This window comes from Nuphar pumila, chromosome 9 (genome assembly GCF_984573655.1).
Source record: "Nuphar pumila chromosome 9, dmNupPumi1.hap1.1, whole genome shotgun sequence".
Lineage (NCBI taxonomy): Eukaryota > Viridiplantae > Streptophyta > Magnoliopsida > Nymphaeales > Nymphaeaceae > Nuphar > Nuphar pumila.
In genome coordinates, this window is record NC_143257.1 from 122,363,460 (window position 1) to 122,381,123 (window position 17,664).

The 17,664-nt window shown below is 39.6% G+C and overlaps 1 protein-coding gene across 3 annotated transcripts in view; it reads right to left on the reverse strand.

The window, feature by feature from the left end:
- Positions 1-1,463: 1,463 nt before the first annotated feature.
- The window catches only part of LOC149829188 (serine/threonine protein phosphatase 2A 57 kDa regulatory subunit B' beta isoform-like), a 43,307-nt gene continuing 27,106 nt past the window's right edge, over positions 1,464-17,664 (reverse strand). For all 3 annotated transcript variants that reach the window (XM_090017954.1, XM_090017955.1, XM_090017956.1), the window contains exon 3: positions 1,464-2,121. In XM_090017954.1, coding sequence (XP_089874080.1) covers positions 1,792-2,121 — 330 coding nt within the window. In that variant the 3' untranslated portion in view covers positions 1,464-1,791. The remainder of the gene's footprint in view (positions 2,122-17,664) is intronic.

The following is a 17,664-nucleotide window of genomic DNA, read 5'->3' on the forward strand; positions in this document are numbered from 1 at the left end:
GTGCTTACCATAAAGATGTGTCACAGTTAAAGATGTGCTTACCATAAAGATTGTCACAATTTTAAAAAATAATGGATTAAACAGTTAAAGATGTGCTTACCATAAAAATTCATCGATGATTTTTCAAAAGTCATTGATGAAGTGCCATCGATGAATCACCGAAAATAGTAGTTGAAAATTTTTATCGAGAGGAAGAATGTTAAAGACTACAAAAAACCTTGGTTTATGCAAAAATGGCTTTAGGGGGACCATTATTTTCAATCGAAGGGTCGCATTTAATGCTCATGCAAAATTTCGCAAAAGCATGAGAAATTCACATTGCAATCATTCTCAAGTTTTGCAAATGTCCGACAATTCTACAATTTAGTCAATAGTTTCGCATATACATAACATATTCGCAATGAAAAATGCAAAAGTCATGACGGCATCCACAACAATAGGCAAATTTCGTCTAAGAAGATTCACAAAAATGCTTTACAAAGGTCATACGTTATATTCGAAGTTAGCACATTATTTGCAAAGTTCGTTTTAGAGTACGACATTCATGAACATTCACATCATGTATATGCAAATGTCACCACACATTTGTGAACCTTCTAGAGGATTAATTACTTAAGGAGTATTCGCACGGTGGCTCGCAAAAGTCATACTATATACGTGAATGTCATAGGGTATTTGCGAATTTGCACAAGTTTTCAGTTAGAGAAGTTTTGCATGACCTACATGTTCTAGATTCGCAAATGCATAGAACAAACTTTCCGAGGTAGAACATTTCAATCAAAGCAAGTTTGCATGGGTGTTGCAAAACCAAAAAAATGCTTGTGATGTGTAAAACTACTTTGCAGAGATGAAAACTATCAAGATTCACAAATTTGTTTATTTGAAATTCATGAAGTCTAAGCAATTATCATGTGAATCTACTTTTTAATAAAAGTTTGTGATATCCTAATGTACCGATATATCAGCGCGAACCTTAAGAGGTTCACTTGTGCGAAGGGTAAAAAGGTCCTAAAAAAGCTGAGCATTGCAATTTGGGACATGTGGATTTTGCAAATTCTGTGGCATTTCATAAAACATGTCATTTTGCAAGGACAGTATGGTCATTTTCTGCAAAATTAATCAAAAAAATCAATTTTATATCCATATAAAGCAGGGGATCCTGGCAAGATTTAAGTAGGTTGGATTTAATTCAGATTCAGGTACAGCTAAATTGGACCAACTCAAATATGGGATCATCAGATCAAGACAACGCCTCAGGCCACCACATTCCTGACAAAAAGTAGCAGTGCAATAGCAGTAGAGAAATAAATCAGAGTCGATTTGATATTACGAAAACAAGAACAAGAAAATCCAGGAAAAAACTTTACATGAAACAACAAAATGAGTAAGAAAGCAAAACTTATTCCCCCAAGGAAGCTACAGAGCAAGAAAGACGTAGAGCTCAGAAATGACAACATATACTATTTCTCTGTTCAAGAAAAAACGATATGTATTTCTAAACATGATGTTACAAAAAAAAATTCTACAGATTCCATGAGGAACGGATTGGTTGCATCCATTGAGCCCTCTCAATCAAGAACTAATGTTCTTGTCAGACATTGCATCCGGTTTGCAATGTAAAAACCTTCAAGTAGAAGAGAAGAAAAAGGGGGAAATTCGTAAACTGCAGGCCACCACTGACCCTTGATACAATTAAAACCATCGAACTTTGAACAACCATCATTCCATACATTAATTTAGGTCCTTCCAACAAATCCAGAAGCACCATTGCAGTGAAGAAACTAAGTTCCCTTAACTTACCAGCACCATTTCCACATTTCTTGCCTTGGCTGCTGCCTCTGCCTCGAGTCTTTTCCATATCAATTCACGTTGTTCTTCCAACTCCTTTGCCTTCGCATCTTTCTCTAGATACTGATGCTGGCATTCAAGGAATAGATCATTGTCCATCTCCAAGAACATCTTACGGACATTCAGAGTCAGCCCATGAACTGCCTGATTCCAATGAGATTGTATATTTTCCTCCAGTGACTCAAAGATGATGGGGAAAATTACATTACGATTTTGAGCTATCAAGCTGACTATGTGATCATTGTTCCATAGGAAAAGGGCACGTTCAGCTACCTGTACACACAGTATCAGCTCAAAAGAACAAGTTCCAAAACATCTATACCAAAAATAAAAGGTAGGATTTACAATATCATAGCAGATCCTGAACATGAGGGGATCTATTAGTACATGCTATGCATATGCCTTCTCATAGAATGTTCCAATCCCTCATCATATCCCATGGATTTAGATTACAGACTTCAAGATTTATAACTGTTGGACGACCCTGGCACAAAGATTGTCATAAACTGGACAGTGGTTGATGCTGCTGGGCATTGCATAGTCTTCATGTTATGTGATGTGCATTAAGATTTCGTAGCAGAAATAGTTTAAAGGAAAAAACTTAAGCTAGCGAGGGCATCAGCAAACTAGCCCCCAAGAACTCAAGAAAGCCACAAGGTTGAACAATTGAGCTGCAAATTGCACTCCACTGACTAGGTAAGTTCATGAACTCAGCATTGTCCACCTAGATATTCCTAGCATTGCATTCACACATGCACCTGCCACAACAACTGACTTACCTGCTCTAGATATCTTATGCTCCTAATAGGAGACATTCCTCCATTCATTGCAAAAACAAGGGTGTTCTTCGAAAAAGGAATATAAGGGAATAAAACCTCATTGTGTGTGTGCATATGTGTATGTGCATGTGCACATGTCTGCATATGTATAGTCCTGTTTTCTGAGCCACACATCATTTATCTTCTGTCCATCTCGGACACTGATGCATGCAGAGACTACCAAAGACAATCAATAGTCAATGAATTCTACCACAACCAATTTATTTGTTTCACAGACAGCATCTCCAGATACAACTAAGGAAATCTTGTACACCTTTGAGATGTTGAAAACACATCTTTCATTCATAGCTTCAATCCATCGCTTAGAATTTGCTGCTTGGTAAAACGTGGTGGGTTGATCTTCCTTACCTAAAGAGGTTAAGAAGAGTTGGAAATCCATAGTGAAATTCTCATAACTTACCCATCGATCAATAGGATGTCGGGGTCGAGTGGATCTTCTGGGAACCGATGATGGAGTAAAAACAGAAGAAGAATGCATCTCCTGATCAGAATTGGGGAGAGTCCCCTTGTCACATCGAGAGTAAACAATGCCTTTATACCTTTCGGGAGGCAAGAGGGGATCTGAAATGACACTTTCCTGAGTCTTTGTATGTAATAAATGAAAAAAAAAATTCGACCCGGGTCGGATCTAGATTTGGACCCGACCCGGATCCAAAAGGAGAGGCGGTCGGACACAGCCTCACTGCCTCCCTCGAGCCTTCTTTAGAAAACAAGGCAGGGGGGTTTCAAATATGAAACCCCCCCTCGTTGTCTCTCTCCTGCACTCTCGACCTCTCGATTCCCCTTCTCTCCCCTCTGTTGCGTCTCTCTGTCGTTGTCGCCTGCGATTGGAGACGCCGGCGATCGAAGCCGACAGGCGGCCTCTGAGCTCCGACAATCGCATCGCCGGCAGCCTGCTCGAGCCTCCCCTCTGCGACCTCGTCGGCGATGCCTCCGTACTCGACCTTCGTTGTCGCCGCCACCTGCGACCCTCCTCGTCGGCCTCTGCGTTGCCGAGCAACCCCATCGAGGACCCCCTCCTTCCGGCAGCCTCAGGTACGCCTCTTCTCCCCTATTTTCTCCTGTCTCTTCTCTCTCTCCCTCACCTCTCTGTGTGGCCACGGGAGGGGTCAAACCCCCTCCCCGTGCCCCCTTTTAGCAGGGGAGGGGCACGACCCCTCCCTGCTCTTTGCTACGGAAGGGGAGGGGCCGAGCCCCTCCTCCCTGCTCTCTGCTACGGCAGGGGAGGGGCCGAGCCCCTCCTCCCTGCTTCCTGTTCCTCTAAGAAACCGACAGGGGCCTTTGGCCCCTATCTCGTTTCCCTGTTTAGCACGCCAACCGGGGGCTTTTGGCCCCTGCCTCCGCTTCCAAGAGCCGCATGGGGGCTGTTGGCCCCTGCGCCTCTTTCCTTTTTGTTCATTTCCCTGGCAGGGGCCATAGGCCCCTGGCCCTTTTTTCGGTTCCCCTATTTACGTGCGCAGAGGAGAGTCCGACCCTCCTTGCCTTCGATCTTCACAGGGGAGGGCTCGACCCTCCCTGCCTTCGCAATATGCAGGAGGGGCCGAGCCCCTCCCTGCTTATTGGTATGGTAGGGGAGGGGGGTCGAGCCTCTCCCTGCTCCCTCTTCTCGGGCGTCAAGCAGGGGCTTTGCCCCCTGCTTGTTTACGTGCTCGACCGACAGGGGCCAAGCCCCTGCCTCTTGGTGTATTCGGCAGGCAGAGGCGAAGCCTCCTGCCTTCTCCTTTGTGCTGATGGGTGGGGGCTTGGTCCCTTGTCTCTTTGCTCTGCTGGCAAGCAGGGCGATGCCTCGGCCTCCCTCGTGCCTTCATGAGGCAAGGGCGCAACCCTGCCTCCCCGTTGTTTGCTAACAGCAAGTCAGCAGGGGCTCGCAGCCCCTGTCCCTGTTTCTTGCGCTTATAGCAGGTGTGCATGTGCACGATGCCCCTGCCTCTGCTTCCTTTATGTCAGGACGACGACAATACTCCTGACTTTCTATTTTTGGTGGTAGCTTGCTAAGATCGTTACTTTTGCAGCTCGTGCTCCGCGACCCAAGCCGTCCACCGCTTACACTCGCAGACGCCAGCAAGCTTGCAACTCCCAAAGGTAAGGGAAGATTGCATAGAAGACTTGGACAATTGAATTGAGTTCAATTAACTAAAAAGGACAAATAAATATATATATATGCATATATATATCATATATATTTATACGAGTACGCATTTAACTTAAGGACGCGGTTTCGCGATCCTTGTCCTTTACTTTGCCGTTGCGCATCGCGCAAAGGTTCTGCGTTGCACTCCTGCTTACAGTCTTTACTTTGTCGTCGCGCTTTGCGCTAGGCTCTTGCTTTTGCATATGTGTAGGTATTGCCTTGCTATTGCAGATGACGTGCAGGTTCTTGCTCTTTGCGTATGTCTTAAAGGCATCCTCGTGGAGGATGCGAGGGGCATTTACCACTCTCCCTCTTGCGACAAGAGTTCAGTCGGGAGCGAGTGACACATCCTCGTCTAAGGAGAGGGATACCTCGCAAGGATCCTGGCTCTTCGTGTGCGCAGTCCTGCAGAGTCGACTTGAGATTTTAGGGATCTGCGCAAAAGCATCAAAGACTGCTCAAAATCGAAGCATTTGGAAGGATGTGATTGGCTGGTTCTGCTCGCCTTTTTGGCTTATCTCGGGTGATCCTGAATTGGAGGTTCGAGCGAACTTCTTAGCAGGTGTTCTGTTGAGAAACTCGTATCCCGTCTATCGAGGCCAGTATCGAGTCATGCGAGACATGTAGATACCCCGATAGCAGATGTGATTCGAGATAATCACATGCATAATGTTGGCAAAAGGTACTGTTGTTTCAAAAGATAAAGTAAAGTTGATAAACTTTACATCTTTGTGAAACACTCCTGTTGAGGCTTCTATTGATGAGTTATACCCCCTTCATCCTAGAGTACTTGTAGTGATGCACGACACGTCTAGTACTGCGATGATCGGATGAGACGGTCGTGCGACCTCGAACAACGCTAAATGAAAAATGTTGTAATCACATAAATGACCTCACATTCGCCTTCATAGGCAAGATGCTCGAGTGGTTTAAAAACCACAACATAGAATGGGTCGTTAGTTAAGCAACCCCTAACGTACCTATTCGCTTCTATGTGTCTGTCAAGGGAGAGGAGAGAGCGGTACAAACTCCAATGGACAGGTTGTTAACATACACCCTACGGGCATTTGATTCGGCCTCCCCAGTCATTGGAGTTAGGGGAAAGGGGCTACATTAGTTAGCTCACCACTTCTGCAGAAGTTGGATGTATCCGTGGCACAGCTTCCTTTGGGGAATCCTCTCTCGGCTAAAGTCGTCCCTTTGGAGCGAACTCAACTAGCTATTCGGGTTATTGAAAATACATAGAATAACAGACGCCCGAACTAGTCTCAGTTGTTTCTACGTTTTGCCTGTGCGTACCCGCAGGCTAGTAATTATCGAAACATAAGGTCGGTTCACAATGGTCGTTCGGTCGAGAGATTTGCTTGCACTACGGATTCGCTTGCACCACGGATTTGCTTGCTTCAAGGTGAAAGGATTCTCTTGGAACACGTACATATTCCCTTGTCGTTTTCCTTCGGCGAACGTTTCTCTCGTATGAAGGTCCTTGACACGAACAAAAAAAAAAGAGTAAACTCAACTGAAGCATTGATGTCATCTATAAGCTTAGACACAGAAACAATATTTTTCTTGATATTTGGAGCATAAATGGCATTTGAAAGAGAAAGAGAAGAAGTAGATATAGGAATTACAAAGTTTTCAATGTGAGAAATATGATGGTGAGACCCATCTCCAGTGACTATACTATTTCTACCAGCATAAAGAATAAGAGTTAGGAGCTTACCAGCATCACCAGTGACATGAGTGGCTGCACCATAATCAACATAACAAGGGACCTGATCATTTTGTTTTAAATTCAATTAAGCTAAAGCAGATAATAACAACTCCTTGACTTCACCACTATTCTTCAATTTATTTGGCCCTTTGTTGGTCCCTGGTTGTTTGCCTTTATTTTGAGGATTAAACCAGCAATTAGCTTTGATATGTCCCCTTTTTATTGCATAGAAAACAGGTGGGTATTGATCTTTACCTTTGCCCATTGGGTGAAATATTGGGTGTAGGTAGTATGCCACGACTTCCTTGTCCATTTCTTTCTTGACCCCCTCTTTTCCGAAAATCAAACCTACCACATCCTCGTCCATAGGCAACTCCTGTGGCAAGGACATCGTGTGCTCCAACTTGGGCATGAGTATCTTCAGAAAAACCCTTCAAGGTCATCTCATATTGTAAAAGCTTGGCACGAAAATCTTCAAATGTAGGTAAATCTGGCAGACACAATAAAGAAGTAACCATCATATGATAATCTGATCCGAGTCCACTCAAAGTTTGTTGAGCCATATCTTTGTCGCTAACTACGCATCCCACGATGGCCAACTGATCTGTAATGGTCTTCATTTTGTTCAAGTACTCCATGATAGTCATGGAGTCCTTCCTCAGCATTTGAAACTCTTTCTTTAAAAATAATACTCTGGCCTGAGAAACTTGAGAATATGTCTGAACCAATCGGTGCCATAATTGCAGTGCGGAGCAGTCATCCGGAATTGCCACAAGTACTACTTGTGACAATGTAGAAGTAATATAGGCGACCAACGCCTGATCTCGCTTTATCCAGGATACATACTCTGGATTTCTAACATAGGTAATAGAAAGATCTCCCTCACCATTCTTTTCTTGTGGTATGAACTCTGGAGGAACAGGAACATAACCATCCAAATGTCAAGAAAGGTCTTGACTTCTTATGAATGGTATGATTTGTCGCTTCCAAGTTAGGAAATTGGAATTGGTCAGTTTCTCATACACGAGTTGACTAAGAAAGTTTGAGGAAAAACCAGGCTGAGAGTGAGGAAAGGAGTCCATATTCTATCAAAACCAAAAAGAAATAAGAAGGAATATGGAATAATAGGGAATAAGAGATGTAATAAAATTCAGTAGCTATTGAATTATAATAAAATTCAGAACAAAAACTTAATATCAGAGAATTCTGATCCCACCGTCCTTTTTTTTACCCGAGGCAGGAAACCAGAACTATGCAGTGAGAATCTCTTCTGAATTAAAACTCAATCAAAGGGGCACGTTACCTTGGAAATAACATATTTTCTTTAAGAATATGAGAGAATATAGGCAAGCAGTGCAAAACAGATTGCACAGATAGGAAACAAGACAAATCTAGTGCAAAACAGATAGAAAACAAGACAAATATGGGATCACTTCCAGATCTGAGTCGGATGTGCCCTCAAGATGCAAAAGAATATGACGTGATCTTATTGAAGCTTTGAAATCACGCAAAGATCAAATGATTCAAATCCAATCTTGCATGATTTTCTAAAGCTGATAATATATAACACGTGCAACAGTGAGACAATATGGAAACATGAATAGGAAATCAGCAAACAAAGAATCTAAGATGAGAGAAGAGAAATACGTTGGGTTTTGTATGGAGGAACCGTAAAGGAGGAACACATTACTTGAATGATAAGAAGAATAAAAGAGAAAATCGGTAAGAAAAGAGGTAGAAGAAAGAAGAAGATCTAGGAGATGAGGAAGCTTTACCGTTCATAAGAAGATCATGAACCTTTGGATTTGGATCTGATGCTCTGATACCATGATGGAAATCATGGATTCCTCCTGTCGTACGCAAGGCTGAGCACAGGTTGAAGGGAAAACACGTGAGAGTTGCAGAATCCTCTTTTTTATCAGAGGTTGCAGTATTGGCTTTTCATTAGATATAGGATGTTACAATTACTAGGGTACGAAAATACCCATTACACAACAAGAGGAATTTACAATATGCCATTAATGAACTTAATGAACATGTGCTTAAATGTGTAATCTAAATAAACGCGAATTGGGTTTGGATCAGTCGTGAATGGTGACTGCTTTTCAACACTGACAAAAACATAGTTGGGTGTTGATAGGTGTACAATATAAAGTACAAGGCAGATGGTAGCATAAAAAGATACAAGGCGCGGTTGGTTGCCAAAGGATACACACAAGAGCACGGATTGGATTTCAACGAGATGTTCAATCCTACAGTGAGAATGGGAACCATCAGGATTATGCTTTCCTTGGTTGCCACCTATGGTTGGGAACTCAGTCAAATGGATGTCAAAAATACATTTCTCCATGGAGACTTGCATGAAGAAGTATATATGAAGACACCCCAAAATTTTCAAATTTTCAAAAATTCCCTTTTTACCCTTAACACCCACCTTCTGAGCAATTAGGTCAATTTCTGGTTAATTCTCGGATTCACTTCCTTGTTGAAGATCCGAAATCCAATTTCATTTTCTATATTTGACCCAATCTCGGATCCAGATCAGATATTCAAATCCAATTCTGAGCCCGGATCTTCTATTTTCAAAAAATCCAAAATCAATTCTCTGTATTGGCTCAGGTATGTCACCCAGATCCAATCTCCATTAGGATCCATTCCTCATTTCATTTCCTCAGTTCGAGATCCAAACTCGATATTTGCTCAAAATCTCGGATCCAAATCCGTTTTGAAACTCAATTTTTAGAATTATTTCTGCTATTTCACAAAAGCTCTCTTTTGGTAAAATCTCAAATTTCAAAGCAAATATTTTACAAAACCTCTTAAAAACTTCATCTGGATCCCCTCCCTCGTATTTTTAGGTTTTTCTTTTAAAAATATAAAAGAAAAAAATTCAGAAAGTAGCTTCACCCCCCTTTTTGAAAAATCCTTGTAATTAAAACCTTATTTTAGAAATTTTTTGAAACCTTAAAGGACCATTTTTGACAATTTTGTAATGGTCCTCCCCTTTATAACCACCATCGGAGGTGAGGGGAGGATCATCGAGCATTGCAATCGGGCACCATCGAGCACTGCACAACGAGCTCTCCCGATCTCTCTTCTCCCTTTTCCCCTTCCCTTCCTTTTCCCTTCCTTTCCCCCTTCCTCTCTTCTTCTCCTTCTTCCTTTTTCCTCTCTTTCTCCTTCTTTCTCTGGTTTTCCTCTTCCTGATCGACTGAAGGAGACCAGCCTTGCTGCAATAGTCACGGTGAGAATCATCTCCTCTCCCTCTTTGATATTCTTTCAATTCATATCTTAAGCATTTTTTTTTTGTTTTTTTTCGGTTTTGCAATGCTATTTCCTTAATTTCATTTTCCTTTATTCATCGGAAGCACCAGATGTAGCATCGATCTGCCTATAGCAGCATCGATCTGCATTTTGCAATAGAATGCTGCCCCCCACCCCTTTTTTTGTGGGTTATTATCTTCTTTTCTTTTTCTTTTTGTTTTGTAATTCCTTGTTATGTTTTTGTTGTTCCTTCTTGCATTTGCTTACAATTTTTGTGAATGCTTCATTGAATCGTTATTTGCTCCCCCGCTGCATTCAATTTCTGTTACATTACATAGTCATACTTTTACATCTCATCCGTGCATTATGTTCTTTCGGTTTTATTGCATAGCATCGGGTTAGCATCATCGTTTCCCTTGTTTTCGACTCACCTTTAGCACCCAACACGGCATCTCACCTGTTAGCTTTCATTTGATCTACCTGCCTAGCATAATGCACCTTATATTAGGTTCACACTTGCCAATATCACCTGTCGTTTCAGTCATTCATCCTCTTGGCGCCCAAGTTTCATTCAATATCATCCCAGTATTCTCTTTTGATTTTATTGCTCATTCTTGTTTCACTGTGTTCTATCCCTTTGTATTCATCATACGTTGCATTTCATCTTAGTTGCATTCGGTTGGCGATGGCATTGTCATTCATATCACATCATTGCATACCCCTTTCAGTTTAATTCATTTCCTGCCCATTCATTGAATATGCCTCACCATATGTCCATCCATTGAAGATACTTCACCATGCGCACCTTCACTGAGATGTTCCATTATGTTCATATTCACCGAGAGGCTTCAATGTGGGAGCACTGTCATATTCATCGCATTTTGATTCCACATTTATATCCTTTCAACCTTCATCCATACGTCTTCATTGAATCGGCATTTGCATCATTTTGGTTCTGTTGCATTTCACTGTACCCTGTGCATATACCTTATTGTATTAGCTTCAGTTCGCAAGTCTGCATCTGAGTGCATCAAGTAACGTGTGAAATGGTCTAAGTGAACAACGATTATGTGATTATCAGCTTATGCACAGTACCGAAGCCTAATCCCATATCGGATTTATAGCAACTACTCCTATTCGATCTGCCGTGACATCTGCATAATAACTTGAGTTGTTTTGCTACGAGAGCAGAGTGATTTTACGATGAAAATGGTTTATCCTGCCATGAAATTAGATTTTCATTTTGTTTTTTTTGTTTTGTGTCTTTGCATAAGCTGTCGCGCGTTGATCTGTTGCGTAGGCATAGCATTGCTGTGCTATGTGCAATCGATTTGATGAAATCGAGTTGCTATGCGAAATCCTCCTGCTTCCTGCGCATCAATACCTTGATGTGTTGTACTGAAAACACCTGGATATACTGGGTAAAAATCACCCTGATTCCTGCACTCTGAATGCCTTTTTCCTGCTGCAATTGGTCTGATTTAATCTCATCAATCGCCACATACTCCATCGTCCTTTGTACGCATCTGCATATTGTTTTGATCCACCTCCATATCACTACTTCATTTCCTGCACACCTGCACATTACCTACACACTCCAATACTTAGTCATTGTCTACCTGCATCGATCTGCCAATGTCTAAACCTGAGCTTTTGTGGTATGAACGCGATCTATAGCAGGTCGTGCTGTGTGCTATGAGCTATGTATAGGTTCTATTTGAACTTTCACTGGTTTCTAAATGATGTGAGATATGCATACGCATGTTTAAATTTTAAAATGATGGGATAAGATTGTATGATTTTATCTGAGTAATACGTTGCATTTGCATGTTTTGTATCATCAGCAGGTAGCATCGTATTGCATTTCTACATCTGCATTCGTCAACATCCTCTATGCATTCATTGCATATCCACTTCATACCTTTTTTTCTTTTCTCTCTGTATATCATGCTTACTATATTCATTTCATCTCACCATGTATACCTTACCATCCTCACTGCACTCATTTCACTATGTGCACGTGATTACATTCACTGTATCCAGTTTACTGTGGAATGTGTTTTACCTTATTGATTGTTAAATCCATGTTCTGCCGATCCAAAGTCGGATGCCTGGTTGAGTTGAAATCAGACTTTTGATTGATGAGTAAACATATGCTTTGTTGTTGTGTAAAATCACCCTGATTTTCTGAGTAAAAATCACAATGACTTACTGTAAAATCGTCGTGATTTACTGTAAAAGCCCCCCTTGAGGTGCTGTGTGAAGCCGACTTACTGTGCAGTGTACAACCATTTTGAGAAATCGATTTGCAGAAATCAATTGACAAATCAATTTGCTGTGTTGTTTTGTTGATTCATTGTTTTACTTTTATTGAAATCAGTGTGCTGGCTGGGATTACCTTGTTATGCTGTGTTGGAATTATCTTGATACTGTGAGAAGTTCATTAGTTAAAGGTTATGTAAAATCTGCTGGTTAATGTGCTGAAATCAATGGGTTGATATTGCCAAAAGTCACATGTCACTGAAATTCATTTGCCAATGCCGCAGCAAATCGGCTTATGGCTGTTGAAAGTGATTCACAAATCTACTACGCTATGGTAAGCTGATTCGAATGGCTGAGTTGATCACCCTGTAGTATATACGATGCATGTTGCATGGTCATCAGCCTCAACCTTTTCATTTCTTGTGTTTGTATGTCAGCATGTGCTTGCCCTTCATTCCCTGCATTTCATTTCTTATGTTCCATTGCATTGCATGATAGTATACGCATTCACAGCATCCTATGAGCTACTGTAGCTTCATATGCACTCACAGCATGCTCAGGTTTTTATGCATTCCTTCATTAGCATAAGCATTGCACTTAGGCAAATGCATATGCATTCTTTCATTTAGCATAAGCATTGCACTTAGGCAAATGCACATGCATTTCTTTATAAACATATGCATTGAACTTAGATAAATGCACATGCATCTCATTCATGCAGAGGCATTGCATCTTCACACATGCATATGCATTTCCATTAAAGCATAGGCACAATCATACGCATATTGGTTTTAACATATCATTTTCAATTTCTTTCTATATTTTGCATTTTCTATTACCTTGTGCTATCTCATGTTTGCAGGAAAGCATGGGAGATCCTGATTTCCTTTCATAAATTAGGAATTTCAATATTCAATTTCAATTCAAGATTGTAATAAATTTCATATTAATGAGAATTTCTAATTTTCTGTTAAGAATAGAAAGTATGAGCATATAGTTCACATAATTGCTTGTGACATTTCATTTTATTTTATTCTTCAAAAAGCACTATGGAAAAACACGAATGGCATGTGCACCATTCTAATAGGAGGTAAATAACCCTAAGTAAATGATTCGCATTTATGACCATAATCAAAATGCGAACAATACTTAGGATTTTTATTTTCTATAGAATAAAATTCGACCTACACTTTAGGTCATTTCTGAAAAACATCATATTTTCAAAAATGCATTTTTTTCTTTTATCAGAATTAAAAGTGAAGATTAAATCAAGATATATTTGTGACCATAGTCATGAATATATGAAAATTTAATTTGGCTTTAATTCTATAAAAGCACAAAAAAAACTATTTTATTCTTTCTTAAAATTCAAATAAAGATTAGATTAGAATATTTTTGCGATCATAATCATGAATGTATTAAAATTTAATCTTATTTCAATTCTATTAAAGAATGAAATTTGTTTTTAAATTCTAACTTTTAAACAAATTCTTTTAATGCATTCATCATTTAAGATAGAGTCGCATCATGATTTGCCATAGTTATTTTCAAAATTCCAAGTGATTTTCGAAATGAATTTTCAAAAACACAGTTTTCATTTCTAAAATTCGAAATCATTTTTCAACTTCCATTTACAAATTCAGATTTATCTTTTATTTTCAATTCCAGTCAGTTTTAAATCTTACTTCAAATTCCAACTTTCAATCCTTATTTCTGAACTTCACGTTTCTAAATTTCATATTTTAACTTTGAATTTCATTTCAAATTCAAATGTTAAGTTCAAAATTCTTTATTTCTTTTCAAGATTCCAAATTTTGAATTCTATTCTCACTACAAATTCAATTTCAAAATTCTGAATTTTATTTCAATTTTCAATTCAATTCTAAAATCAAATGTTTGAAATTCATTTCAAATTTCCATCCCAAATTCTGATTCCAATTTTTCAAAATTGATTTCAAGTTCCATTTCAAATTTCAACCTTTCAATTCAACAATCAATTTTTGAACTTCAAAGTCATTTCGAAAAAGATATTTTCAAATCCATTTCAAAATCGCTTGGAAAATCCAGATTTCTGAAATATTTTCAAAATGCATACATTACAGCACTAGCATGATTTCATGTTCATTTAGGATTTCAGAATAATCACTTAAATAAATTTAGGCAAAGCAAAAGGCATTGATTCGATCCTTGGTTCAATTACCCATGGTAAAGGCGTCAGGAACGATTGAACCTCGTACTGATGAGTGAATCTCGTCTCTCCATTTTTCCCGCAAAATTTCAAAATGAAGGGGAGTAAAATTCAAAACATCTTTTTCAAAAGGTCAAGTGAGACCATGCAAAGAATTTCTTCTTCTTCTTCTTATTCTTCTTCTTCTTCTTCTTCTTCCCCTCAAAAGGAGGAAGAAAGAAAGGGAAAATTTTTGCAACGATCACACACCCCCACCTGGATATCCTAAAGTTGATGTTCAAACCACCATCAGGATTATGCTTTCCTTGGTTGCCACCTATGGTTGGGAACTTAGTCAAATGGATGTCAAAAATACATTTCTCCGTGGAGACTTGCATGAAGAAGTATATATGAAGCACCCTCACCTGGATATCCTAAAGCTGATGTTCAGACCACAATCCCCCACTTGAAGAAAGCCACCTACAGTGTAAAGCAAGCATCTCGTGAAGAAATCCATCTACAATGTAAAGCAAGCATCTCGTGCATGGTTTGATATTTTTTGTTAGAAATGGTATCCCACCTTCAACACAAGAGAAAGAGAAGCACAGAGGGAGAGAGATATCGATGGCTGCAGAAAACCCACTCAATTTGGGTTTGCTGTATTCTCTATTAGATATACACACGTACACTTTTATTAGGGTACAAAAACACCATTTACACAAAGTATAGAATTTACATGTCATTAATGAGCATGTGTTTAAATACAACTAAAACAGATTGGGTCTGGATCCTGAGATCCAGACCCAGTCATGATAATATTTTCACCCTCCCTCAAGTTGCACATGGTTTTGAGCCATGAACAACTTACCTTTTAACATCCAAAATTTGTCCTTGATAAGTCCTTTTGTAAACAAGTCAGCAACTTGATCAGCAGTCCAAACATATTATGATTCAATTTCCTTCTCTTCGACCTTCTGTCTTACAAAATGTTGATCAATTTCAATATGCTTGGCACGAATGTGGTAGATGGGATTGAATGACATGTTGATAGCACTTTGATTGTCACACAAGAGAATGCTTTTAGAAATCGATTCTCCTACTTCTGCCAATAGGTGTCTGATCCATGTCACTTCAGCTGTAGCAGCTGCCATTGATCTGTATTCAGCTTTTATGCTCGACCTGACAATGGCCTTTTATTTTCTACTGCTCTAGGAGACAAGATTTAGGCCAATGAAAACACAATATCCTGAGACTGATCTACGCTCATCTAGATCTCCTGCCCAATCTGCATCTATGTAAGTAAGAAGTTCATGCATGTGATGGTCATGCATACTCTTTCTGTACAAAAGACCATCGCCAATAGTTCCCTTCAAAGATCGAAGAATGCGTTTAACAACTTTCATATGTCCAATATGTGGTTCATGTATGAACTGAGATACCTGATTGACCGAATAGACAATGTCAGGTCGAGTGAAGGTAAGATACTGAAGCATTCCGACTACCCTACGATATCCTGCAGGGTCCTCATACAAATCTCCATCTTGGGAACTTAGTTTCTGATGAAGTATATTGGGTGTGCTTAGAGGCTTGCAATCTGTCATGCATGCCTTGCTAAGAACATCAACAGTATACTTATGTTGAGTAAGTGTCATACCTTTAGGAGTCCTATCAACTTCTACTCCAAGAAAGTATCGCAGTTTACCAAGATCTTTCATCTTAAATCTATGGTTCAAAAGTTCTTTGACCTGTTCAATATGTTCATTAGAGTTACCTGTAATGATAATGTCATCAACATATATCAATAACAAGGGTAACTATATCTTTGCATTTGAATATGAAAAAGGAATGGTCAAGAAGAGACCGACTAAAACCATATTTTTCTACTTAGAGAGAAACTATCAAACCAAGATCGAGATGCCTGTTTCAGACCATATATAGCTTCAATACATCTTTTGTTCATAGCTTCAATACATCTTTTAGAATTTACTGCTTGATAAAACGTGGTGGGTTGATCTTCTTTGCCCAAGGCGGTTAAGAAAAGTTGAAAATCCATTGTGAAGTTCTCATAACTAACCCACCTATAATTAGGATGCCGAGTCCGGGTAGACCTTCTGTGTACAGGTGATTGAATGGAAGCAGAAGGAGAATTCAGCTCCTGATTAGGGTTGGGGAAGATCTCCTTCTCACGTCGAGAGTAAACAATACCTTTATACCTTTCGGGAGCCAATGATGATTCAGAGATCACACTTTCCTGAGTTCTTTGCACAGCAGTAGACACGTTTGCCTCATCTCTTTGATTACAGTCTGTAGAGCAAACACCGTCAATACTAGAAAAGAGATCTGAGTTTAGCCAAGGGTGGTAAGTTTCAATTTCAGGAGGAGTGTCTACATTATGACCAAAATTAGATTCATCAAACACAACATTTCTGGATATCTTGATGCGTTTTCTCACGGGATCATAGCATCTATATCCTTTGTAATCATCAGCATATCCCACAAATCTGCACTGTAAGGCTTTATCCTGAAACTTGTGTCGCATTGAACTGTCAACATGAACATAACATACACACCCAAATACACGCAAATCGTGATAATTTGGATGCACACCATGCAAAGAAAAATGAGGTGATTTGTTTTCCAAGATATTCATAGGCAATCGATTTATGACATAGACTGCTGTATGAAAGGCCTCTGCCCACAAGGTAACAGGAAGATTACTATCATGCATCATGCTCATTGCACTTTCAACAATATGGTGATGCTTTCGTTCAGCAATCTCATTCTGTTGAGGTGTATGAGGGCAAGACACCTGCTTACTTATTTCATTTGTCTGAAGGAAATTAATAAAGTCATTTGAAGAGAACTCACCCCCTCCATCACATTGGAAACACGTAATATTCTCAGAGAATTTATTTTGAACAAAGGTATGAAAATTCTGAAACAATTTGAAGGTTTCAGATTTACTTTTCATGAAGAAGATCCATGTATATCGAGAATAGCTATCAACAAAAATGAGATAATATCTAGTGTAAGACATGGAAAGAACTGGAGCGGGACCCCAAACATCAGAACATATAATTTCAAATGGTCTTGAAGCTCTTTTATTAATGGAATGAAATGGGAGAACATGACTCTTACACTGAAGACAACTGAAACATTTTTTATTATCGATACTTAAATTCAAACTTGACTTGGGAATAAGACTGCTTGAAACAAGCTTATCAATAAAATGACTACTACAATGACCCAGACGACCATGCCAAAGATTCGGCTCAATACATTCAGAAAGATTAAAAACTTTCAGGAGAAGCTGAAGATGATGATGTGAGCTTCAAGATGGAATCAACAGGTTGAACACGAGAGGAAGGATTCTCTTGAAACACATACATATTCCCTTGTCGTTTAACTTCAGCGAACGTTTCCCTCGTGTGAAGGTCCT